The sequence below is a fragment of the Euprymna scolopes genome, chromosome 2 (assembly GCF_053919585.1).
Source record: "Euprymna scolopes isolate OS-2025 chromosome 2, ASM5391958v1, whole genome shotgun sequence".
NCBI lineage: Eukaryota > Metazoa > Mollusca > Cephalopoda > Sepiida > Sepiolidae > Euprymna > Euprymna scolopes.
In genome coordinates this window covers 15338410-15364833 of record NC_136483.1, presented here as the reverse complement: position 1 = coordinate 15364833, position 26424 = coordinate 15338410, and the positions used below count along the sequence as shown (strand labels likewise).

The window sequence follows — 26424 nt, the reverse complement described above, 5'->3', positions numbered from 1 at the left end:
GTAGAGTGGGAGATAACCAGGCATGTTAAAGTGGTTAGAGGGAATGGAGGAGTGAAGGTTAGTTTCACTTAATGCTAAGATATCCGGGGTGTTTACAAGGAGAAATGACTCAACATCATCCAAGTTAGTTCTAAGCCCGCGGATATTAGTAAATGCAAGCCTCAAGGGAGGAGGCAGGTTGGTTTTCTTTGAGTTTGGTCCTGGTTTAAACGTAACTTTTGCTTGAGCTGTCATTTCATTTTATTTAAAAGTTTCAGTTAGGGTGAGTGAGTGAGGGGGTGCTGGACAAGTAGTTGTGCAGAATACCAGACATGCAATACAAGTAGACCATCAGCTATCCTCACCCACAGGATTGTGGCCTCAGGAAAGCCCACTGGGGATGAGTGCAGGGTCCCTTTCCATGCGCGACATGGCACTACAAACATCCCGATATTTTACAACTGTTGATGGAGCAGCCACTCTAAGCGCTACCAAAGAGTTAGGGCTCCTGTACTATCAGTCGGAAACAGCAGCCAGGAACTGTCAATCCGGTACCCTCAATCCATTAGGCAAAGCCAGCCCAGTCCAACTGCAGCGACATATATGGCACTGAAGCACCCCACTGCGTCCAGTTTAGGGGGATGGGATGTGGCAGGAGCGGAGAAAAGCGGCGTTCATTGCCCTAGTCAGGAAACAAGGTCAACCACTGGGTGATTCAGACGAGTCCCTGTGATAGTACCTCTACGCCTGGCCAATAGGCAAAGAAGGAGTATGAAAGCCGGGCGATAGACAGAGCCTATCTATTCCTTAAGCAGTTTAGGTTGGCAACCGGTGATTTGTTTGAGTCACCTGGGAAGACCTACGGATTCATCAGCTCCGAGGGGGTTCGCTCCGTGCCTGGGTCCTAATCCAGGTATTTCTGCGACCCTGCATGGGTAGTTAATATTTATTGGTTATTTAGGTTAATATCTCCTGAAAAAAATCGGGTATTTAGGTTAACCTCCCCCCTTAACATTTTTTTTTTTTTGGCTCAAATCAAATTAAAAAGTTTGATCCATGTCCAAGTAATGTACATTTAAAATTTCAAGTGTTTAGACCCAAAATTGGCGGAGGAGTTTGGTAGAGTTTTCAAAGGTCAAATCGTTGAACTTTGACTCCTTGAAAGCCAAATTTCTGGCTGAAAACCAAAAAGATTTCCCTAAATCTCAATACCTCTTGTGTCAAATTTCGAATCTCTAGATTGAAAATTGACAGTTATTTGGTAGACAGAGACATTTCACTTTTATAGATATATAGATATGATATTTGATTATGACTTCATCATCCATACTACCAAACTGTGAGTGACATGAAGGAAGGGGGAAAAAATTGCCTTAACATGAAGCATCTTTTAAAAAATTTTTTTTATTAGTTACATTTTCACCCCAAACAAGGCACATTGCCACTTTGGTGTACTATCAGGGTCAGCAACTGCTGGGGCACTATGTTGGGATTTGAGCAGCAAGATGTCGGTTCACATTACACTTGAACTTCTGCATGTCAGTACAGTTAGGGAAGCAGGGACCTGGAATGGAATTCCAGAGTCTAGCGGTTCTGGGGAAAAAACTACTGGAGTACAAAGATCTTTTACATCTAGGGATCTCTACTGTGTGGGGGTGGGATTTAGCTGCCTGTCGGGTTTGTCGAGGGTGTCTACGTCGTGGGGGCACAAGTGTTTGCAGTTCGTCAGAGCATTCACCATTAAAATACTTGTAGAACAGGCAGAGGGTTGCAACATTTCGTCAATGGGACAGAGGCTGAAGCTTAGATGCCAGTTCAGGGCCTATCAGGTTTGCGACTCTTTTGAACCTTGTCAATGAGCGAGAGACTAGTAGCAGATGCACCAGCCCAAATATGACAACAATACTCCATACATGGGCGAATGGTGGCCTTATAGAGGTACAGGATACTTTCGGGTGTTAGTAGTTTTCTAGCACGGTAGAGAGAGCCTACCTTCTTCACAGCGGCCCAGGCAATGCTTTCAATGTAATTGTTCCAACTCATGTTTCCTGTGAACGTTAGGCCAAGCAGTTTGAAAGATGTACTCTCAGATAAAGAGTCACTGCCCATTGCTATTGGTGGTAGAGAAGGTTTCTTGTAATTATTGAAGCAAACGAGTTTAGTCTTGGCAGCATTGAATGTGACCATCCATTTTTGTCCCCATTCCATTACGGATTGGAGGTCATCCTCTAGTGTTTTTGTTATTTCTTTAGATATGTGTTCATTTGTTTTCCTGTCATGCCTGTTATAGAGCGTGGGGTCATCAGCATATATACCCATCTCAGAGGAAATTTTGTCGGGGAGGTCATTTATGAATATTAGGAACAATAGAGGTCCAAGAATAGACCCCTGAGGCACTCCCGCATTTATATCATATTGTTTAGATGTACGACAGTCGAGGACAACCTGGATTTTTCTCTCATCTAAGAAGGACTTAATTACGTTAAGTATTTTACCAGTGATTGCGTATGATCTAATTTTCCTGAGGAGACCCTCATGCCATACCCAGTCAAAAGCCTTGGATATATGTAGCGCTACCACTCTGCCCTCACCCGCTTTGTCCAGTGAATGGCATATACGTTCAGAGATTACAGTGAGAATGTCTGCTGTGGAACGGGCTTGTCTAAATCCATATTGTTTGTCAATCAGAAGTTTAACATCTATAAGGTGATGGACTAGAGCATGGTTAATTATGGTCTCTAATATTTTGGCAAAAAGTGGGAGGAGGCTAATGGGGCGATAATTTGATGGGTCAGTTCTTTCGAAGAATTCTTGAATACTGATACCACAGAAGCAGTTTTCCAACAGCCCGGAAAGCAAGATTCATTAAGGCATTTGTTGTAGAATTGGTAAATTCTGATTAAAATTTAGCATATAGGTTGGAAGAGAATCCCAAGAATGTACAGGTGTCAGATATGGAACATGTGATTTTTTTTTTTTTTTTTTTTTTTTTTTACAAAGGAATCACCACTTATCAAGGCCCACAGACCACTCGAGAATAAGGGTTAAGGACAATATCATAGTAATCGTTAGAAGTGTAAATTTGGTAAATTGGATTACTTAAGGGGAACAGCTCATCAAGAACTTGTTTACATTGAACTTGAAGATGGCCATATAGTAGTCAGCTAGAAAGCAGGTAAACGGAAGAGGGTTCCACAGGTGTGCGGTTCTAAGAAAGAAGCTTTGTTTATGGAATCTAGGCACAGATAAAGAGTGGAGGAAATTATTGATAGTGTTTTTAGCTAGACGAATGTTTCTCGTGAATGTTTGGTGAGGGGGGGGCATAGATTGCAGCTCAGACGAGCACTTGCCTAAAAATAATTATAAAACAGCGACAAGCACGCAACGTCTCTTCTGTAAGAAAGAGGTTGCAGGGAAGAGAAAAGGGCATTCCCCACTAGGCTACGAAGTCTATTCTGAACTATATCAAGGCAAGATAAGGTCTTTCTAGCAGCTCCTACCCAGATGTGACAGCAATACTGCATCTTTGGACGTACCTGGCTCTTATATAGATAGAGAATTGCATCAGCAGTGAGATATCTACTGGATTGATAGAAGGATCCCATCATTTTTCCAGTGACCTTGGCAATAGATTTGATGTATGTATTCCATTTTAGATCAGGAGTAAAGGTCAAGCCCAGAAGTTTGTCAAAACATGGAAAGCCTTGCCAAGACGAGAGCCATTCATTTCAATTGATGCCAGATGGGGATCAGAGCATTGATGATGTAAAGATAGAAGCTTGGTTTTAGATGCATTAAAAGTAATTAGCCACTTTTTCCCCCATTGTACCACATGCTCAAGATCAGAGGAGAGAATCAGAGAGAACTTGGTCGTTTACAGCCTTTGATGTGTTGCCATAGATGGTGGTGTCGTCAGCAAAAATGTCTATGAATGATCTAAGGATGTGATTTGGAAGATCAATTACATAGATCAGGAAGAGGGTTGGACCCATGATTGTCCCCTGAGGGACTCCAGTATTAATATTTAGAGCTTCTGATTTCTGCTCATCAACCACTATTCTTATAAACCTATCAGAGAGAAATCATTTAATAATTGAGAAGACATTTCCAGCTATACCATAACGGGAGATCTTGTGACGTAGACCTTTATGCCATACCCTATCAAAGGCCTTTGATATGTCAAGAGCAATTGCCCTAGAAAGGATTTTTCCATAGAGAGTTTCGCTAATCCTATATGAGAAATAGCCGTAAGCACATCTGCTGTAGATCTAGCAGAACGGAAATCATATTGCATGTCACTAAGAAGGTTATTTTTGCTGAGGTAGTTGACTACTTCTCTATTTAGCACAGATTAAAGTAACTTACTCATGATGCACAGGAGATTTATTGGTCTGTACTGAGAAAGAGAGATGACCGATCACCTAAATTCTTAAATACAGGGCATACCGATGAGATTTTCCAGGGTGATGGGAAGCAATTTTCCTTAAGACAATGCTTAAACAGCTTTGTAAGTATGGGAGCTAGTTCTGGTTGAAGCTTTTTGAGCACTATAATTGGAATGCAGAAGCACGATGCCTCAAATAATGTAACATAAGACTAGAAGACATTCAAAACATTGGAATAAAACAAAGGTGATGACATTAGTTCAATAACTCAAAAATAATATTTATAGAAATCTTTCAAAAATTTACACTGATCCTCAACTAAAAAAAAAAATTCTTTATATAAGAACCGGAAAGCAGTCAACTAATAGAGGTATACAATAAAAATACCTACCTGCTTTCAACAACATGATTTGATCATCTTGAGATAAATCCATAAATCCTGGTACCATTTTAGCAAATTCTATGATCTGTTGTACAGCCATGGTGATTTTATCTGCCACTTCCATCCATAGCTGTCGATTAGACTGAAGAAGTATTTAATATTTAAGGTTGTTAAACTGCTGAATCAAGTCATATAAAATAATTAAATATTTTAGTTAAATGGCGCAGTTTTAGAGACATTAAAAGAGTTTAGCAATAAAAATTTGCTTGTCAATAGATTTTAATTATCTTTTAAGAGATAGTACTGTGATTATGAATAATCAATCATGTGTGAATATTTTTTTAAGTATTTATTCCAGTTTATATGAAATATATAAAAAAGTATTGAAATGATGAAAATAAAATTGGGAAATTTATTAAACCAAGTTTTCATGTCAAATGTAAAAAAAACCAAAAAAAACTCACCCTTAATCTATACCTGTTCACATCAGAAGAAAATAAAAAATTACAGGTGAGCATAAATTTGAAAAATTGCAAGCAAAATATTTACCGTCTGTTGAAAAAAAAAAAAAAAAGCTAATGAAAGTTTCCATATTGGGTAGAAAAATCATTGTATCGGAGTATTGATCAGTAAAGTGCATAAATCCAATGCCAAAAGTTGGTAAACAGTGAAATGATCGACTCCAATAAAATCTAAAACCAGAAATTTCGAATTATTCACGTCACTATCTATAGAAATCTATCCAATACCGAAACTTCCTCGAATTTTTTTTCATTTAACAGTAAAAAATTCTGTTGCTTGCAGTTTTTCAAATTTATGCTCACCTGTAATTTTTTATTATTTTTTCCTTCTGATGAAAATTCATTGATTAAGGTCATATTTTTAATATTCCTTGCATAAATTTAATACATTTTATACATTTTCCAATTCTATTTCTATCATTCCAATATCTCTTAGATTAATGCTCTATTTACAATGCCAAACATCCTTTTATCTTAAGAGAATCTAATACACACACACCTTTTTGGCTTTCTAATTCAAACATTGTAAGAGAAATATGAATTTCAATAGAGAATATCAATTTACTGACTTCAAAAAGTGAAGGATAATCACTTTTTGCCTTTTGTAAAATAAACTTAAAACTATTTACCAATATAATGCAGTCCTATAGAAAGTGTTTAAATATGATAAAACTGAAGTTAAGCAACATTGAGGCTGGTTATAATACTAACTGCTTTAAGTTTGGAAGTCTAACACCAGTCCAAAAATATCTAAATCTTTTCTCCTCTCCTTATATAGGAGTGAAACAACACCAATGCTTTCTTGTTTAGCTCAGCAGTGTTGCTATTGAATTTATGTTGGGTTTAGAGAAGTGAGGTTAGTGATTGTATAACCGTTGCTTCACTTTAAACACCTTATCGCGGCACCTTATCAAAAGGTGCCCATTATTTCTTGAAACAATAAGACAGAGCTATGTTCTTAAAAGAATATGTGATTCTTAAATTTTGTTTTGCGAACATGCGAGCAAGAGTTATAACTGCTTTTGATGCGTCTAATAAAATTCAAAGTGTGCAATTAAATTCATTTGCTAATTAAGAGATATTTTCCAATAAAAATGGTATGTTTGCATAAAGAGACATTTTCATTTGCTGGAAAATGAACAACTTAAATAGTGATATCTAGAGGCACAGTGTTTCAATGGAAAACTAAAAACTCATTTGAACACAAAACATTAAAACAAATACTTCCAAAGGCTTGGTTGCTGGTTTGTTAGTTTGATGACAACTGCCATCGAGTCATTTTATATTGAAACAATACATGTTTGTATAGGATTAATTTGTACATTAATTTTTGTTACATAGGCATATAATTCGTAAACAAATAGTGTATAAACAACATTTTTTATTTAACTCACAGATGGGACTATGACAAATACAATCATTCTGGGTCAGAGTCGACCTAGGAATAATGCTGGGAGGCAAGTCCAGTCTCCTCACTGCTTTAAATTGGGACTTCCCTACTGGATGCAGTTCTGTGTTATATCCTGAACTCTAGGGGACTAAGCAGCTGATAGGGTTTGAAAATGGGGTAGGCAGAAAAAATAGTAAGAAAAGGCAGAGAAAGGTGAATTTGAGTGATAACCCTATTATGAGTGAATACCTAGTCTAAAGGTGTCCAAGGCAGTTTATGTCATACCCAAGAGGAATTCAAATGAATCTATAGGTGCAACCGTGACATAACCTATTACTTCAGAGTTAATGGATCTGGTAGTAATGGTCACTAAGGAGTAACTTCATACTTTCAGATCAGAGTTTGACCACCAAAAGCAGTTTAAACAACCATGACAAATTTTGAAGGAAATTGATCTAAATCTTTTTTGATTTATTTTTTTTATTATTATTCCATTTTCACCTCAAACAAGACAGTGTCACTTTGATATAGGGATACTATGTTGAGCAGCAAGACATCTGTCCACATTACACTTGAGCTTCTGCATGTCAGTACAGTTGGGAAAGCAGGAACCCAGAAGGGAATTCCAGATTCTAACAGTTCTGAGGAAGAAACTATTAGAGTAGAAGGCTTTTTTACATCTAGGGATCTATACTATATAAGGGTGAGATTTTGCTGCTTGTTAGGTTGGGAGTATTTACATTGAGGGAATACAAGTGCTTGTAGTTTGTCAGAGCATTCACCATTAAAATATTTGTAGAATAGGCAGAGGAATGCCACATTTCATCGATGGGACAGTGGTTGAAGCTTAGATGACAGTTCAGAACCTATCAGGTTGGCAACTCTCTTTTGAACCCTGTCCAGGAGCGAGAGACTAATAGCAGATGCACCAGCCCAAAATGTGACAACAATACTCCATAAATGGGCGAATGGTTGCCTTGTAGCAGTAAAGGACACTTTCAGGCATAAGTAATTTTCTAGCACGATAAAGAGATCCCACCTTCCTCGCAGCGGCCCTGGCAATGCTCTCAATGTATTTGTTTCAACTCATGTTCCCTGTGAACGTTAAGCTGAGGAGTTTTAAAGAAGTACTTTCAGGTAATGTATCTTTAGCCATAACTATTGGTGGTCAAGAAAATGTTTCTTGTAATTATTGAAGGAAACAAGCTTAGTCTTGCCAGCATTGAATGTGACCATCCATTCCACTACAGATTAGAGATCTTCTAGCGTTTCTGCCATTTCCTTAGATATGTATTCATTTGTTTCTCCCCTCGTGCCTGTTATAGAGCGTGGTGTCATCAGCAAACATACCCATCTCAGAGACAATTTTATCAGGGAGGTTATTTATGAATATTAGGAATAATAAAGGTCCAAGGATAGACCTGAGGTACATCTGCATTTATATCATTATTTAGATATACGACCATCGAGAACATGGATTCTTCTCTTATTTAAGAAGAATTCAATTATGTTAAGTACTAACTATATTCTAATTAAAAACAAATAAAAAATGCCAAGATGTGAAACTGATAAAAAATATCGATTGAATTCAAGTTACATTTTTACCAAGCTTCTATGAAAAGTTATTTTCGTTAACTTAGTTTATATTTTTAAGTTCATTAAATCTTTGTGCAATTTATTCATAATAAAAAAAAATGAAAGCAATAATGGTTTAACTCACCAAACTTTGATAATGTTTAATATGATCTGGAGATGTTGTTTGGCTTTGCATACGATCAATGGCCTCACGTGTATAAAGGCAAGTTCGGAGGTGAGCATCTGTCACAGCTTTACCAAAAGCAACTGCAAAGTAGATTACAATCAAATAAATATCCACAGCAAACATTTGTACAGAATCAAAAAAATATTAAAAAATAAAGTGTCACAATGAATTTATGTGCAGTTTGTCCCACTTTAAGAACCATTTTCATCAACTACAAAATAGAAAATGATAGTTGACAAAACTTTTTTTCCTAAATCTTTGTTTAATTTCATTAAGTTTTGAACAAGTAAGCAGCATTAAAGATAAATACTGTAGATGATACAATCACGTTTAGTAAAATTCTTTTTAATATTCTCCTTGTCTGCTATAAGTTTCCATGAGTGCAAATTACTCCATCGATTTATGGTGGCATTAGAATTTTATGGCTGAGAATATTTTTATCCATTTTCCTATAACAATGTAAAATGTTACAGGTTATAAAATAACGTCTTGGCATTATATACATGTGCATTATATACTGTACTGTATATTGTTACTAATTTTTAATGCTGTATCCCGGGGTTCTACTATATAGAAAATGGACGTTTTTAAGCAAGTTTTATAATTCTTATATAAATTCTGATTATCAAAACTTTTATACAAAAAGAAGATTCCGTGGCTTTTGATAAATTTGTTTTACTACACATTACAAATGTAAACTAAAATTCTTCACGGTAGAGAAATAAATTGTTGATAAAATGTTAGACTTCACAAGATCCTGCCACTCTAACAGTCCATATTTGGCACAGGTACTCCAATAATAATGAATTCTTAGAATCTTAAAAGATTCAATAACAAATACTTTTCATTTTACTTATAATTGATTGTGTGCTTGTATTAAACTACAGCCATACAAACTACAGTCACTATTTGGACGTTTAGATGTTTTATCAACAAATTATCCAAAAATTGTGTGATTTCTCTGGAAGCAACTTACCAGATTATTAGTCAAAAATGTATCAAGACCCACTTGGCTCCTTCAAATGAATATATCCCTTTTGCGGGACATATAAACATATATATAAAAAAAAAAGTTTAAAGCAGTTTATCTAAGCTAGTAAATTCTCTCATTTATTCATAACTAGCAGGGGGGGGGGGCTAGCATTGCCCTGTTGTAAAATTCACTTCAATATGATTATTTAAAAAAAAAAGTGATTTGTGTGCCATCAGCCAGAATGGAAATCTAAAGCAAAATTTCTAAGCAATAAATGCAGAGTGGCAGGCAGAGAGTCATGAAATAATAAATATTGCCAAGTTATTTAGAAAAAGACTTGGGTGCCATCAGCCAGAAGCAAATGTAAAGCAAAATTTTGTAAGCAAAAAAAACAAAAAGATGCCTGCTAGGTGTGAACTTGCATAACTCAAATTAGTAACTGAACACTTTTATCGATGCGCCCATAAGAACACATGCTATAATGTTGCAAATTTAGCTATTTAAAATGAAATAAAGTATTGATGATTTGCGCATGCGCGGTTTGTAAATTGCGTTGAAAGGAAGGTTTTTATCTGACCCCCCCCCCTTCAAACGAAGTATTTCTACACAAAATAATGCGCAATTTTCCCCCAATTGTTTGATATTTTTTTTGTCTGAGAGATCGCGCTTTCTAACAATGCCCTGTTGGTGCCTGTAGGATGCAGATGAGAAATGTTTTTAGTGAACATACAAACACACTCATGTTCGAGATTTATTTAATAGAAGATAAATATTTTCATCTATAAATTATTTTGAGTTTTCTCATTTGTTTTCAGAATCATCTTATTAAAAAATTTTTTTAAAAGTATCCAAATAGTAACTACTGGCTTGTGCAGATATAATTTGTAAAGGTACATATACATAATGGCACACACTCTTAGAGCTATGATGTAAAAAAAAAAAAAAAAAATATATATATATATATATATATATATATATATATATATATATTGGATATTTCGAGATTAAGGATGCAAAAATTCATTATATTAATATAGGTAGTTGAAAGAGTATGCATTAAACCTGTAAAATCCAAAAATTTTCATGAAACAAAAATGAAGCTAGTTATAACAGGCAAATTGTAATTGATTCTCTTCAAGTGTTTATAAGTGATTTTCTTTTCAGAAATACAGAATTCGTTTGCTGAAATTGAAAATTGTAGAGAGGAAAAAAGCAAAAAAATCTTTTTAATTATTGAAAGGCTGCTTCAGTATAACTATTAAATTATTAAATAAGTATACAAACTGAAAAGAGTTGCATTCAAATTGAGGAGGAAAAAAATCAATATTTAAAAATGGTTATTGATTTCTTTTTCCTATGACTCAATTGTTTAATGTGGCTATTGCTTCCAAGTCTTTGATTCTTAATTTGTGAGCAATCAAAATGAATTCTTTTAGAAAGTGATTTTCCCAAATAACAAACAAGAAAATGACATGTATAAGAGTCGGAGTGGACATTTTTAGTGTTCAGCATCATTGATAAAGGATTGACCGAAAATGAAAATTATACTCATGAACTAAACAAAATATACATTTCTTTTAATAAAACACATAGTTTTAACAGTGATTTCAAACGTGTAGCTCTCCCCCCATAAAAATGCTCAACAGCTTTGATAACAAATACCACATAAATCTTTTTAGTGATTTCTGCCATATATTAGTCTATGTTATTAGGAAACTAAATTTTAGTTGTGATCACCTTTTAATTTTACTATTTAGTCTTTTTCAATATTTTTTCTTAAAATCATAAATTTTAAAGTTGGAGGAATTTCAACTCAAACAGATCTACTACCACTATCAACCATGTACACTGAGGAAGACATTTTGTAAGATATTTCTATAGCACTTATTATTTGGCATGCCAATCTTGCAATTTTACTTTAATATATATTTTCATACAAAACAAGGTACACTTTCAATCCATACACATTTGCTTTGTGAGATATGTTTTCATTGGACAATCCACATAATTTTATCGTTTGACTAATTGCTGCATTTGTCATTCTCCTTTACCAGAATAATAAAAACTACTAATAAAAAATAGTTAACACAAACATAAACACTACCAAGTTCTATTACTTAGAAAACAACAAGCTCCCTTCAGAACGAATCATTAAATTAACACTTATTCTGTTACATCTTAAATTGCAAAATTATTTCATAACTACATGTAATCTAATTAGAAAAAAAATATAATTGCCAACATATGCAGGACTTTTTACCTTGTCTTGTATTCTTCGCTGCTAACAACTCGACCCGTATCCTCTCACCTTTGGGGTTTTTTTTATAGCTGTTTTTTTTTAAGAGCTGTTAATTCATTCATATGCAAATTAATGCATACAAAACTGCATTACAATTCAAATATTTTATCTTCAACTAAAAATTATTAGTTCATACAATCATCTGACTCATGTTTGTTATTCTCGATTACTGGTCATTTCATTATTTGACTGCTTCACCAAAATCAACTTGTCCCATTTCTTTAAAAACAGCATTAAAATATCTTATTTATATTAACCCTCATTTAATATTCTATGACATACATTTTTTTTAGGGATACAGTTATACATTAGACATGTCATAAGGAAGTCTGCTGCATAAATGCATTCACGTTATAAAAAAAAAAAAAAAAAAAAAAAAAAAAAAAATCACTGGTTTTGTTTTTTATTCTCGGTTACCATTTCTTGTCATTCTGTAAAATGATGCTTTACCAAAATCGATATGCTATCATATTCTTTTAAAGACAGAATTGTATTAATATCAATTAGATATTTTGTAATATACTCTTTTTTTTTTTTTTTTAAATGATATTCATTCAGCAGCCTACCTTCTTCCTGACATAGTCAATTCAGATTAAAATATTTACAAATTAATTTTCTTTTGCACTAAATAATCAAACAAAAAGATTTAGATATATGATACTGTTTTTTTTTTTCGCCCGGGGTATTATTTGCTAAAAGAAATTTGCAGTTTATATAGTGACACTCTTGTAAAATACTGTCTTTGTTTCATTTTTTTTTTCAGCATGTGCTACTCAGCAAAATATAGAGTATACTTCTCTTCCTTTACTAATAAAATAGATCCACATAAAAATTCAGAATAATGAATAGAACACAATACATTATGTTTACATTTTACTTTAACTAATTTGAGTGACTTAAATAAGATTTGACCCAAGTTATTTTTTATCATGTACACACCTTACACAGGTGCCGAACTTAAGTTTCACTTGCTTCACTTATATCTGAAAATATGGAAAAATACTGAAATAAAAAGAACAATATGGAGTATTGAAGTGGGATTAGAAAATTCTTGGGTTCCTGAATTTTTATGAGCAATGCCAGAACATGGGTTTTACTAGTTATAGAGAAATATTTATAGGTTTAATATTGCACTATTGAGCTATCTAAAAAAAGAATTTTGTTTTTTGCTTTTTTTTTGTTTATATAGTTAAACTAGCAGTATTGCCCAGCCTTGTTCGGAGGTTGCTTTGATGCCATTTTTTTTTTCGGTAGGTCCTTTTAAATTATTATCAATTAATGCGGTCTTACTCAACATACAATAATACTTTTAATTGATAAAGATAGTAAAAAGATTGATTTACTTACTGGTGGGTGTCCGAAGAAATTTTTTTTCACAATGTTCGATACTCGTCATATTAAAATCTTATTTTTAATACGAAAAAAAAAAAAGAAAGAAATGGCCACAAATATTTCGGACACTTGACAGTATTAAGATTAACACCTCTTCTGATTGGTTCCCAAATTTTATGATGAAATTCTTCATACAATTGCGGTACGAGCCTTTACAAATCAGGGGGGGGGGGCACTACAAAACCTTACTGAAAACGCCATTTTATGACGTTCACATTTTTATCACTCTATTTGCTTAAAACTCTTAAAATATATAATGTACATTCATATTTATTAATTCATTTGAAAGTATATTCATTTCAAACAAAACAGTACTATTTTGAAGACTTGAAATGCTTTGGTTTAAAAAATATGGCTATTTTAGTAGAACCATCTTGAAATCTGTGATTATCCAAAGCATTTTATTGTCCGTGTGCATTACTAGTTATATTAATGGAAGGAGGGGGGTATAAATATATTTTAATTTTTTCAGATTTTGTACATATTATAGAGTTTTGATTTCAAAAGTAAAAAAAAAAATATGAACTGATTAAAATAAAATATTAAAATAAACTAAGATGAATGTACAAAATGCATAATGATTTTTTTTCAATTTTGACCCATTTTAACCCCGTAAAAATATTTTAACTGGCTAAAGACCCATAAAAGAAGGGTTCATAAAAAAATAAATCGTTTGAGGGCCCTAGCACTGCTCTGCAACTTTTAGTTTTGGAGAAGATAGAATTTGAAAATATGGAGACAGACATATAGCCTTTTATGTATTAGATATATATAGATAAATATAGTTGCTCATTAACATCTTTCTGGTTCACACCAGACCTTAAATATTTCTTGAATTTCACCATATCTTATTGACTCATAGTCTAAGTTTTTCTTATGATTTTAAATTGAATAGCTTTCTTAAATTTTAAAAAATTATAGATGGATTTCACTTTGTTTTTACTGCTCCCCTCTATCTAATATCTACACTGTGTTTGAAACCATTTTAGACTAATACTTTGAAATCCTTTCAAAACCGTTTTTGATATGCATAAATATACAGTTTACGCACAATGAATGCTGATACATTTTTTTTTTTTTTTTGCGAAAATTCCCTGTTCAGGAACCTGGATCTGGATTACTTCTATGGATCACTCCGATGCATTCCTAGACTCATTACAGACATCAAAATATTTCCTCTGCATGCGAGTATATTGGATATTAACTTCTGTCTCATTTTATCATTGAGTACGTCTAATTACAGATGGATTACTTTCCAAGAACTTGAGTTGATTTACTTTTTAACTTTCTTAGTTTTATTTTTTCTTTTCTTGCTCTTCTTTGTACTTAACTTGCTTGATTTATATTTTATTATTTTTTTTTCGGCAGAACCTTATTTTAAATCGTTTTGAATTTTTTGAAGTTTTAAAAGTTTTTTTTTTTTTTTTTTTTTAAATATTCTCAAATTTTTTTCCATTTCTAATCTGAATGTCTTCAAAGTCAGTATTGCCTTTACCTCTTTTGTACAATGCTTTTTCTCCTATTCTGGTGAGAAGCATTTAGCTTCAAAATAACATGGCCTAAAAAGGTTTCTCTCTTATTCCTCTTTCTGTAACCCTTGACTTGATAATGTAATAAAGTTTCTATGTAACTTTACACTGTATCTTACTCTATTATATATATATATATATATATATATATATATATATATATATACACACACATTGCCCGAGTACTGATATGCTGAACATAAATTTATATGCATTTATCTAATTATATATAACTATATATAGCTGACGTACCCAATCTTAGCTAGGTGTTAAATTTGCCAAAATAAACTTTCAATTGAACAGAAAAATAATGTCCACTATAGACTATACAACTCAACATTGGAGGAGAGTTGCTTTACTTTCATTTTTAGTTCTTCAAAACTGGATTTCAAGATTAAATTAAATTTATAATTTCATTAAGTCAGTAGATTACTTATTGATCAAAAATGCTATAAAACTGATTATTTTTTTGTGATGGTAATGTTCTTCAATGTCTATAAAATTATTTGATATAAATAGCTTCCAAAACATCAATCTTTTGATACATAAACATTTGCTAAGAATTTTAAAACCAGTTTAAATCACATTCTATTCAAAAGAATAAATACTTTCAAAATTGGATAGTTATGAAGTAATTCTTTCTTTTTTCCAACTATTAATAGAGGATTAAAATAGCAAACTTGTTTATGAATAAGCCAAAATGTATTCAATTTGATTTAACTGCATAATTATTTTCGAAAATAGGATTTTTAAAAATTGTTTTATTTTACATCATTGCATTTCAATAAATATCTGATTAATAATGATAAAACTATCAAAGTTGACACAAAAAATAAACATGAATAATTTTATTAACAGAGATAATACTACGCTGAAATAATTTTTATTCCTAATGTCATAGTATAACCACATAGTTGTTTCAGATTTCTCCAAAATGCCCCCCCCCCCCCGATGTAACACTATTTGATAATTAGTAAACCCTTGAATATTCAAATAAGAGAGAGAGAGAAAAAAAAAGATTTGAAATTAAATAAAAAGGAAAGACGGAGATACAAAAAGAAAAAAAAAAAAAAAGGTGACTTAAAAGATGAGGAAAAGAAAATTAATGGGCAAATCATAAATGGAATGATTTTGAATGATCCACAAAAACTGAATGAACAGATAATTAGTTGTAATCAAAGAGAAAAGTTGAAAGATGCACTCTAAGTCAAAATAGAGCAGCACATGCACTGAAGAAATACTACGAAAAATATTCAAGGAATGTCTTAAAATATTGCATTAACAGACTTCAGCAATATAACATGGAGTAAATAAGTAAATAGAAATAGCAGCATTTGATTCCAACTTTTCAAATTTCATGTTGAAACTGAGGGACAGGAGTGCTTGTTCAGAATGATCAGAACATAAATAGCAGTAGCTAAAACTTGAAACATGTTCATTAAAGTTCATTCTAGACACCCGAGTTTCTTTATTTTCAAGACATCAGTGAGTCCCTACAATTAATGTTTTCTATTGATAATCTTTAATTTTCTTGCTTTTTCTTTGTTTTTATTAGTATAATATTCTCACATCTTATTTTTCTTCAGCTTATATTTCATATAGACATTTTTATTTTAACTTTCCTCTTTTGTTAAGATGCATTATATTGTTTTAACTTCATTTTTTTTTTTTAAATATTTATTCACATTATTTCATCTATATTAATTTTCCTTCCTTTTTGTAATTGTGTAAGAATTTACCATCCTTATTTAATGGCACCATTCTCAATCTAGTTTTGCAGATGATCATAAGCGTTCCAATAATTAATCTTCGAATTTCAAATTTTATAACCGGAAACCCATGCAAATTATCAATAGAAGATTAACTCAAACTTCTTGCTATTTTTTCTTGATTTTTTTCATTGACTTATTTTTTTATGTTGACATTTCAATGTGTAGAAGAGCAGCTGATGTTATCTTTGTGCTATTTTCTACTTATTTAATTTGGGATACTAATCAGGCAGATATGACCAAGAAGTATTTCAAAATCACTAATACAAGTTCAAACTCAAAAACGAGCTTTTAAAAATATATTTTATAATTTAGGTCTTCGTTTTTTAGAATAAAAATTAGGCTGACATTTCAATATTTATAAGAATTGCGTTTTATTAAAATTAGTGTTTTAGAATAAATAAAATTACATCTCAAAAAAGTACTGGAACATTAATCTAAATCATATAACTAGACATACGTTGCTAAGTTAAAAGTGAGAATCATAAAATATTCAAAAACAGCTAGCTGCTGCTGCTTGCTTTGCAATACAGCAGCAAAGCAGCAGGGGAAGCATTAACAACACTGCTGCTGCTGATAAACTGATGACTCACTCTTTTCTGCTTTCCTCACGTGACGACTTAAGCAGATAGCTGGAAGGAAAAGCAGCTAAATTCATGTAAAGCTCTTGTGAATACTTGCAAAAATTACAAAAACAAAAATGTATCTTGTTTACAGTTTTGCTTATCTATTTCTATATTAATAAAATTATATGATCACTTCTCACGTGTTTCTCAACTACGTAACTTACATTTTTAATCTATTGGTGTTTTTAATAAATGATGCAATAATGAAAACTTACGAAAAATTATTTTTGACAGTATGTTAGGTATTTTCAATTTGTGGGAATTCTGTCTTTTTCTTCATCCTTGCAGATGAAATAAATTGTTTATTTAATTACATTATTTTTACACACACACACACACACACACACACACACACACACACACACACACACACACACACCTTAATGCATAGCATACTGTTTGAAATAAATTTTCAATATTAAAAAAGATAAATTATATTATGCTGCAGGATGCAGTAAGTAGATAGGGTTACATAGATCATAAAAATGAAAGATTTGCTGCTAAAAATCTTTTTAAAAAATTTAATTATTTGTATACTTTCTTTCTCTGGACATACAACCTGTTAGTCAAGTGGTTCAAGATGGCATCTGCATTAGGTGGTCCATCTTTTGAAAAGTTTTGAATTCTGTATGAGGCATTTTTCACTTTGTAATCTCTAACCGCACCAAATATTTTAGTAACAGTACCCATACAAACAATAACATAAAAAAGGCTGTCTGATACATAACATGTATCTATTAATCTGATAATAAATTGAATCCATATTTAAAAAAAATGTATTATTTAAATACATTTTTATTCTAGCATAAATGCATTTGTTATAAAGAGAAAACAATATGAAGCGATTTTATAGTTAACAAAATATAAACATGTTCCCCTGTATTTTAAACTTATTATTGCTACAAAACACCCCCTGGATCCAAGATTCTAGAAACCTTTTATAATACAATTTAAAATATATCCTAGTAGATTATCTTTCACATGCATACTTTTTCTTTAGGCAAAAAGAAAAGAATTTTCTGAAATTTCTTACTCAAGCCATTTCTCATTTCTATGCATCCTTTTTTTAAAAAAATAAATCTTGAACTAATATCTAAATATGGAAATGACTAAATGTAAAAATAGACCCACATTTATCTAGAATTAATCTATTAAAAAATCATAAAGGAATAAACGATTGACAAAAACAAAGTCAAAGTTCTTACTTTGAATGAAGCAAGTTAAAGAGAAACAGTCTCCATCAGAAAAGTTGCATTGATACAAGATTTACAATGAGATTGTTTTTTTTTTTTATCAGATAACACCTGTGTATTCGTTTGTGAAATGAATGTAATTATTCAATACCTGATACTGAGAGAAACATTTTGAGTTTCTATTTTTAACGCTTAACCCAGAGTGGCTTCCGGGCTTTGATAAGTGGTGACTTCCATGTAAAAAAACAAAAAAAAAAACAAAAAAAAACTTCTTTTAAAATGGTTATTTTTAAACCCCTCCCCCATCCAAAGTAATGTTTTACCTCCTATATAATGAAATGACTGCAAAAATTCCCCTCTGGACCAAAATATCATAAGTTTGTTACAACAGATGTCACATACAAATTCAATACATCTAGGCTAATAGCTACTATTTTATGTAGCTTTTGAACATATATTTTAGACACATTCAGTCGTAATAATAAAATGCTATATCGCATCTTACGAGCAACACCATCACAATCGCAACATCTCTAGAGATTTAGTACTACCACTAGTTGTCATCGGAACAAATTTTACATGTTCCACAAGGTCTATGATTACACCGACCATAACTAGCTAATAGATACAGAGACCTAATATAATCTTTCCAATTTTAGATTCATAACTAATAAAGGCTCCTTCGCCAAAGTTTGTCCTTTCTGATTAGCTGAACTCTGAAAATTCTCAGATTTCAGAATGCAGTTCTTTGCTTTATAAACGAACACTTGCTAACACCAAAATATGGTGTCACTAACAGACATATTGCGGCCAATGTCAAATTCATTTAATAAATAGGTAATTTCAGGCATGTAAGATCGAGAAGAAAAGAGAGAAAATCATTAAATGAATGTTAAATAACCAGTTTACTTGCTTTCTTATACAAAGTTTAAAACATACTATCCACTATAAGAATTTCCTTCATTGTCATCAATAACTGTCAAAGCATCAACAAAATTACAGTTTATCAAGTTCTTTTTACCATTAAACACACATGTATATTGAGGTTTCAAACCGTCACATTTCATATATACATTTATTGAAGAGTTTAGCTCCCAAATATTTGCATCTTTTATATTATTTCTCCCCCCAAAAACAAAACAAAAACAAAAAATAATTAACAAAATAGGAAAGTGTATTTATTATTTTATCACGACGGCAACTACAACATCTTCATCAAAACATCAAAATTACAGTTTCTCAAGTTTTTTCACCATTAAACATTGTGTAAATTGGTGATGTTTAAAACTGTCACATTTTATATATTATTTATATATTGTAAAGTTTAGCTCCCAAATTATTTGGGTCTTTTATATTAAGATTTCTCCTAAAAAATAACAAAAAACAACAAAATACGGAAGTGTATTTGTAAATTATTTTCTTTTTTTCCATGCGATTTGGCAACATTTTATGTTTTCCGTATGCTTTCCGATGGCCAGCCAAATAACGCATGTGCGCGCGTTTGACTTATGGCAAGACTATTTGTCGGTGAAAATTTTTACACGTGTTATTTGTTTACCGATTACCAGAAAGCCCATAAATATTTCCAAATTAGGATTACCGTGAAAGGCGGTGAAAAACAACCAATTTAACTTTTTTGAACCTTAAACATTACCTTCATTAATGCTATATTGAGGATATTAACTTATGACTAAATTGAAGAGACTAGCTCCCAAATCTTGCGGTTTTTCTATTATGCTGATAAAGAAAAAATATGAAAGTTTAATAGGGTTATATTGAACATGTTAACTTATGACTAAATTGAAGAGGGTAGCTCCAAAACAGTTGCGTTTTTAAAATTATTATGCCGAAAAAGAAACATGGAAATTTATTGAACGAAATAAAACAAAATTTTTTACCAACGATCTTATTTCCGCAACATATTTCTTGTTATAACATTCCCTATTTTTTTTTTTTTTGCACGAATCATAAAATAAAACATTTGGAAGCTAAACACTTCAATATATAAATATATATGAAATGTGTCTGTATTTCACCACACAGTACATTCATGTCTGCTATTTTATTTTAATGGGCCTTAGTGGCTCCCACTAACAACCATAGTTGAATTTTTTTTTTTTTTTTAACAAGTGGGGCGAGAGCATACTTTCACTAGGCAACGCCAGTAGATGGGTTCTGCCAGTTGACAATTAATATACAAAACAAAATCTTAATATTCTTCTTGCATAAAAGAATAAATGAATGGCATACAAGATCAAAATATTAACTAAAAATTATTGTAGAAAAAAATGAGGTAAGATTTTATTTTATTAACAAAATCTTTACAAAAAACATTTCTTTGATAAATAATTCAACATGATAAAATGATTCATTTTTCCATAAAAGAGATTGTGTCCTGATAAGCTGAATCAAATTCATATCCACTAAGAGTAGCTTAAATAGTGGACAACTGCATAGCAGGGTTGATTAGAAATCTGTGATATAGAGCATGATTACTAGCAATTAGGCCACAAGTATTTGGATGATTACGTTCAATTACAGCAAAGAGGAGGCTGAGAGTCAACAAATATAATTATTCATCAAATTAATGCAAGCTAACTTTGGCACTAATTAATACTTGGAATGCCTGTACAGCAGTATATTAATGATTAATTTCAAAGCAAGCGAAAATAGAAATGTAAAAACAAAAGTTTTAGCTAAGACAAAAATGGAGAGATACTAAAAGAAAAAAAAAGGAGAGGTAAGGAGAGAATATAGAAATGAAAAAAAAAAAAAAAAAAAAAAAAAAAATGAAAAAGTGTACAACAAAACAAATGGAATTTTATATGGAGCAGGAATGAAAGACTATATATACAATGAGGTTGTGCAAGAGAGGGAAATTGCAGATGGTGCACATTGAGTTTATTTGGAAGAAGTTACGCTGAGTGTAGGATGCAGAACAAGTAGATATCGAGAGGAAGATACAACATAGAAGTATGTTGTCCAAGTACAAGTTAATTGTGCTGAAACATTTTGGGGGATCATAGACAGAAAATACTGAGAGGAGGGAAGTGTGAGGATTATGAAGGAATGGATCCCAAGGAAAAGCATGCAAAACTTGGGAGTATTAGTTCCTAAGAAATGAAAACAAAACAAACTAGTGAGATTTGGAAAAAAACACTATATGACTAACAAGAGGCTGAACAAAAACTACTGAATAAGAAAAGCAATTTCTACACAGACACACACAAAAAAAAAAAAAAAAAAATGATGTATCAGTTTTCAACAGTTGATCTAACAAAACCAATGATATTTGTAATCAGCATGTTATTCAAGGTGTTCTAGTTTGGATTTTCATATGTGATTGTGTGCGTGTATATATATATATATATATATATATATATATATACACACACACACAATTAGGAATCCATTGAATGCTACCCATGTTTCACAGAACGAACACACTGACAGTTTTAAAAACATGCAGCTTATGAGTTAGAATATTCATCAGTCATCTACTGGTTGATTGATTGATTGATTGATTGATTGGTTTTACGGCATATCAACCTATATTATCATTTAATACCGGAGTCCTTTTTTTTAAAAACTATTTTTTATGGGGGGGGGGGGGTCAGCCTTTCCTCTCTTTTTTTATAAAATCGAACTAAGAAATTAAATGTTGTATTTATACATGGATGTGTATATTTGGGTGACTTTAAATTTCCTTAAATTTTCTTATATAAATTTACTTTCCTTAGGTATGCTAGAATATTTGTTGAGTTGACCTTTTCAAAAAGGTCCTCCATATTGCTTTCTGTATAATATAGTTTTCTAGTTGGGGCGAGGTCATCACACCCAACTAGGATATGTTTTACTGTGAGTGTCTCCTGGCATGGGATGCACTCTGGCGCCGATTCTCCATTTAGTATATAAGAATGAGTAAAGTTGGTGTGTCCTATGCCCAGCCGAGTCAGTATTACATCTTCTCGGCGTGATCTCTCGATGACCGGACATCGTTCCTTAAGTTTAGGTTTAATTGAGTATAATTTGCTGCCCTCTTGCTGACTCCACCGCAGTTGCCATTTTTCCTGTATGTATGCTTTTATCTGGGGTCTAAGATCAGTATGTGGAATCTTAAAATTGTCAGTTGGAAGATGAGAAGTTTTTTTTGAAGCTGTATCTGCCCTGTCATTGCCTTTGATCCCCACATGGCTGGGGATCCAGACAAGAATAATGTTTTTAGTAGTTGAAAGGATATTGATTTTTTCTATTAATTTTCTTGTTAGTGGATTTTCTTGTTTTTGATTTTGTATAGATAATAGGACTGATAGAGAATCTGTGAGAATGATGAAGTTTTTGGTGGTTTCCTCTGAAATTATGTTGAGTGCTAGATCGATAGCTATAGTCTCTGCAGTGAATATAGATGCTTCATTTTGAAGATTTCTCTTCATTGTGGTTTTATGGTACGTTGCTGCACATCCAGTGTGATTGTTGCTTTTAAACCAGTCTGTGTAGATAAAGGTGTAGTCTGAATATCGTAATTTTAAATGTTGAAGTTCGTCGTGGTATTCAATAGGGTTTGTGGTAGATTTGGACTTTTTGTTTAGGTTCAGTTTTATTTCTACTTGTTTCATGGTCTATGGGGGTGTTTTAGGCAGTATGAAGTTGTGAATGCTGGAGATTGGAATTTTCGATTCTTCAATGCTTTCCTTCATTCGGAGCCCGAAAGTTTTGATAGTTTTTCCTCTCATGTTGAAGAGTTCTTCATATTTAGGATAGAAGGTACATTGGTATGCAGGGTTGTTTGGGCAAGACTTCAGTTTGAGTAAATATTGAAAAGTTAACTTTTCTCGCCTTAGATCTAGTGGGGGTTCATGTGCTTCTGTGTATAGATTGTTCACGGGGGAGGTTCTGTATGCTTCTAGGGCCAATCTTAGGCCAGTATGGTGAATAGGGTCTAGGCTTTTTATATATGATGTTCGGGTTTATTCATATATGAAACAACCGTAGTCTAGCTTTGAGTGGACTAGTGCTCTGTAAAGTTTAAGGAGTGTTTCCCTGTCTGCCTGCACCCCAATCGGTATGTGCTACCACTCTCAAAAGATTTACAGCTTTGTTACATTTTTTTTTCAGATAGTTTATGTGTGGGATGAATGTTAACTTTTTGTCAAATAAAATCCCTAAGAATTTGTACTGGTCAGTAACCGGTATGGGCATTCCTTCCATGGTTAGGACAGGATCATTATGCATGTTCTTTAGTTTGCAGAAATGCATGCATTTCGTTTTTCTTTTGGAGAATCTAAATCCATTCTCTTCCGTCCATCTCATTACTTTGTTTAAGCACAATTGAAGCTTCCGTTCTATTATAGATATATATCTAGATCTACAGCATATTAGGAAGTCATCCACATATATAGGGAGCAATCTACCCCAGGGTTAAGGTTTTTTACAATGTTGTTAATTCGGATACTGAACAGGGTCACTGACAGTATACTCCCTTGAGGTACTCCATTCTCTTGTTCCTTCAAGTCCGAGACTGCTGTGCCAACCTTTATTTTGAACCGTCTATTTTTTAAAAAATTTTCAATAAAAATTGGCATTCTGCCTTTTAGTCCAAGCGCCTTCAGATCCCTTGTAACACCATACTTCCACACAGTATCGTAGGCTTTTTCCATGTCAAAAAACACTGCTGTTAAATGTTCCTTCCTTACAAAGGCTTCTCTGATGAAGGTTTCGTCTGACTATGTGGTCTATTGAACTTCGGTTTTTCCTGAATCCTGTTTGAAATTCTGTAATAAGATTCTCTGTTTCCAGGAACCAGATTAGTCTTTTGTTTATAATCCTTTCCATGGTTTTACAAATGCAGCTTGTTAGAGCTATTGGCCTGAAATTCAATGGATCTGAGACGTTACTTGATTGGGATTGGATGTTTGAGTTTTCAGATTTGGGGATTGGTATTATTGTAGCCTCTTTCCAGGTCTCAGGTACGTTTCCACTGGACCATATAATATTGAAAATTTCAAGTAGGTATTTCATTGAGGTTTCTGGAAGTTTTTTGAGGATTTCATATGGAATTTCATCGGGCCCTGTAGCTGTGTCATGGGATTTGGTTAGCGATTCTTTTAATTCAGGCAAGGTAAGAGGATGGTTGTATTTTTCAGTATTTTGTGATTTAAATAGAATTTTCTTCTTTTCCTTTTCTCTAATCTTTTTGAATTTCTCTGTTTGCCTGTCACATGATGAAATTTTTGATAAATTATCTGCCAGGTTATTCGAAATGTCTTTTTGATCAGTGTATATTTTGTTGTCTTTAGAGATGTGGGATATTGGTGTACTACTACACTTTCCTTCTATTTTCCTCATCATGTTCCAAACTGTTTTCGCCTTGGTATTCACATTAATTTTGGATATATAATTTCTCCAAGTTGTTCTTTTGGATTCCTTTATGATTCGTCTGGCTTTTGCTCTATTGTTTTTGAAGAAATCCAGATTTTCGCTTGTTGGGTACTTTTCGAATTTTCTCAAGGCAGCTCGTCGAGTTCTGATGGCTTTTCTGCATTCTTTTGTGAACCAAGGTTTGTTGTGATTGTTGGTTTTGGTTGTTTTCGGTATGGTATTATTTGCTATGTTTGTGAGTGTTTTAATAAAGTAGTTTAAATGGTCATTTTCATCTTTCTTTTCGATAATTAATTGGTTTTTGCACTGTTCCAGGAAGTCTTCCCAATCCGCTTTATGTAGGTTCTATTTGGGTGTTTTTTGTTCAGTACTAGTACTTAGACTTTCCAGGATGATTGGGAAATGATCACTCCCACAGGTGTCATTGTGTACTTTCCAATCATAGTCCATATATACGGAAGGATCACATAAGGTAAGGTCAATGGTGGTGAAAGTACCTGTTGCTGGGTACATATAAGTGTAGTTTTGATTATTAAGGAGGCATAGATTATTTTTATTTATGTTTTCTATTTCTTTTCCTTTTTTATTTGTTTCTTTACTTCCCCATATTACACTGACTGTTGAGATCTCCTAGTAGAAAAAAGGGTTTAGGGAGTTGTTTTATTAATTGAGTTATCTCAGTTTCGTTGATTGTATCTTTTGGAGGGGCGTAGATTGAGCAAAGTGTTATAGTTCTATGTAGAGTCACTGAAACTGCAATTGCTTGCAAGTTTGTGTTTATATTTATTTGTCTTTGAGGGACTTCATTCTTCACGAGTATTGATGTGCCTCCAGAAGCTCTGTCCGTATCTTTATTTATGTAGTTGTAAGATGTGTAGTGTTTTATGTTGATGGTGTTATTTTCTTTCAGAAAGGTCTCCTGCAGACAGACAAGTGCTGGGCTCATATTTGTTATTAATAATGTGAGTTCATTTTGGTTTGCTTTTATCCCTCTGATATTCCATTGTAATATTTTGTTCATCATTTGGAATTGTGTTTTAAACGTTTGGATATTTTCCCCTTTTTAAGACCATATGCGTTTTGTCACATTTTTTACACTACTTTTTCAGTAAAACTGTCATATCTTTGTTAAAACACAAGACTAAGCAATGAAATTTACCATATAAGTGTATTTTTGTACAAGGAATCAGAATATGCAACTGAAAATATCCAAAAGTTCATGGTTTCCAAATAATCTGCAGTAAATGTGCATAAATATGCTGCAATTCCTTAAAAATGCCATGTATCCATAAATAGAAAAGAAGTTGGAGAACTCAAAGTTGAATTGTAATGTGCATTACGTACAAAAAACTTAAATCTAAACATAGGACCATTTAAAAATGAATATATTGCAATATTTCTTTGGTATTATTGTAGATTAACACCTTCTGTTTAACCCCACCCAACCCCTTCTGACCACCCCTCCAAAATGTGATTCTACCTTTTTAGGTAATTATGTATGAAATGCCATGAAAAACTTTAATGAAAGATAAACAAATTATTTTAGAATTTAATGTAAAATAATTCTCCATTACAGATCATTCTAGCGTTTTAGGGCAGTTAACTGGTTTTTTTTTATGGGAGATAAATCCTGTATGCTTTTTGTTTTATTTTTTTTTTAAGACGATTATGTGTGGTTTTAAGAGGGTTTCTATGCAATGAGAATATGGGGAGGGTTGCCATTCGGACTTCGAATTAATTGTAGGGCTAAGGAAAATTATGTGTGAACATACTAAAGACTTGACAGAAACAAAAACAATATTAGAGGGGGGGGTGTAGTTTCACAAAAATTTAATGTAAAATAATT

The 26424-nt window shown here is 32.5% G+C and overlaps 1 protein-coding gene across 6 annotated transcripts in view; it reads right to left on the bottom strand.

Moving 5' to 3' along the window:
- LOC145288909 (putative nuclear hormone receptor HR3) overlaps nt 1–26424 on the bottom strand; it is a 938903-nt gene that overhangs the window by 36473 nt on the left and 876006 nt on the right. For all 6 annotated transcript variants that reach the window (XM_080136367.1, XM_080136371.1, XM_080136368.1 and 3 more), the window contains 2 exons: nt 8378–8499; nt 4756–4888 (listed from right to left, as the gene is read on the bottom strand). In XM_080136367.1, coding sequence (XP_079992493.1) covers nt 4756–4888; nt 8378–8499 — 255 coding nt within the window. The remainder of the gene's footprint in view (nt 1–4755; nt 4889–8377; nt 8500–26424) is intronic.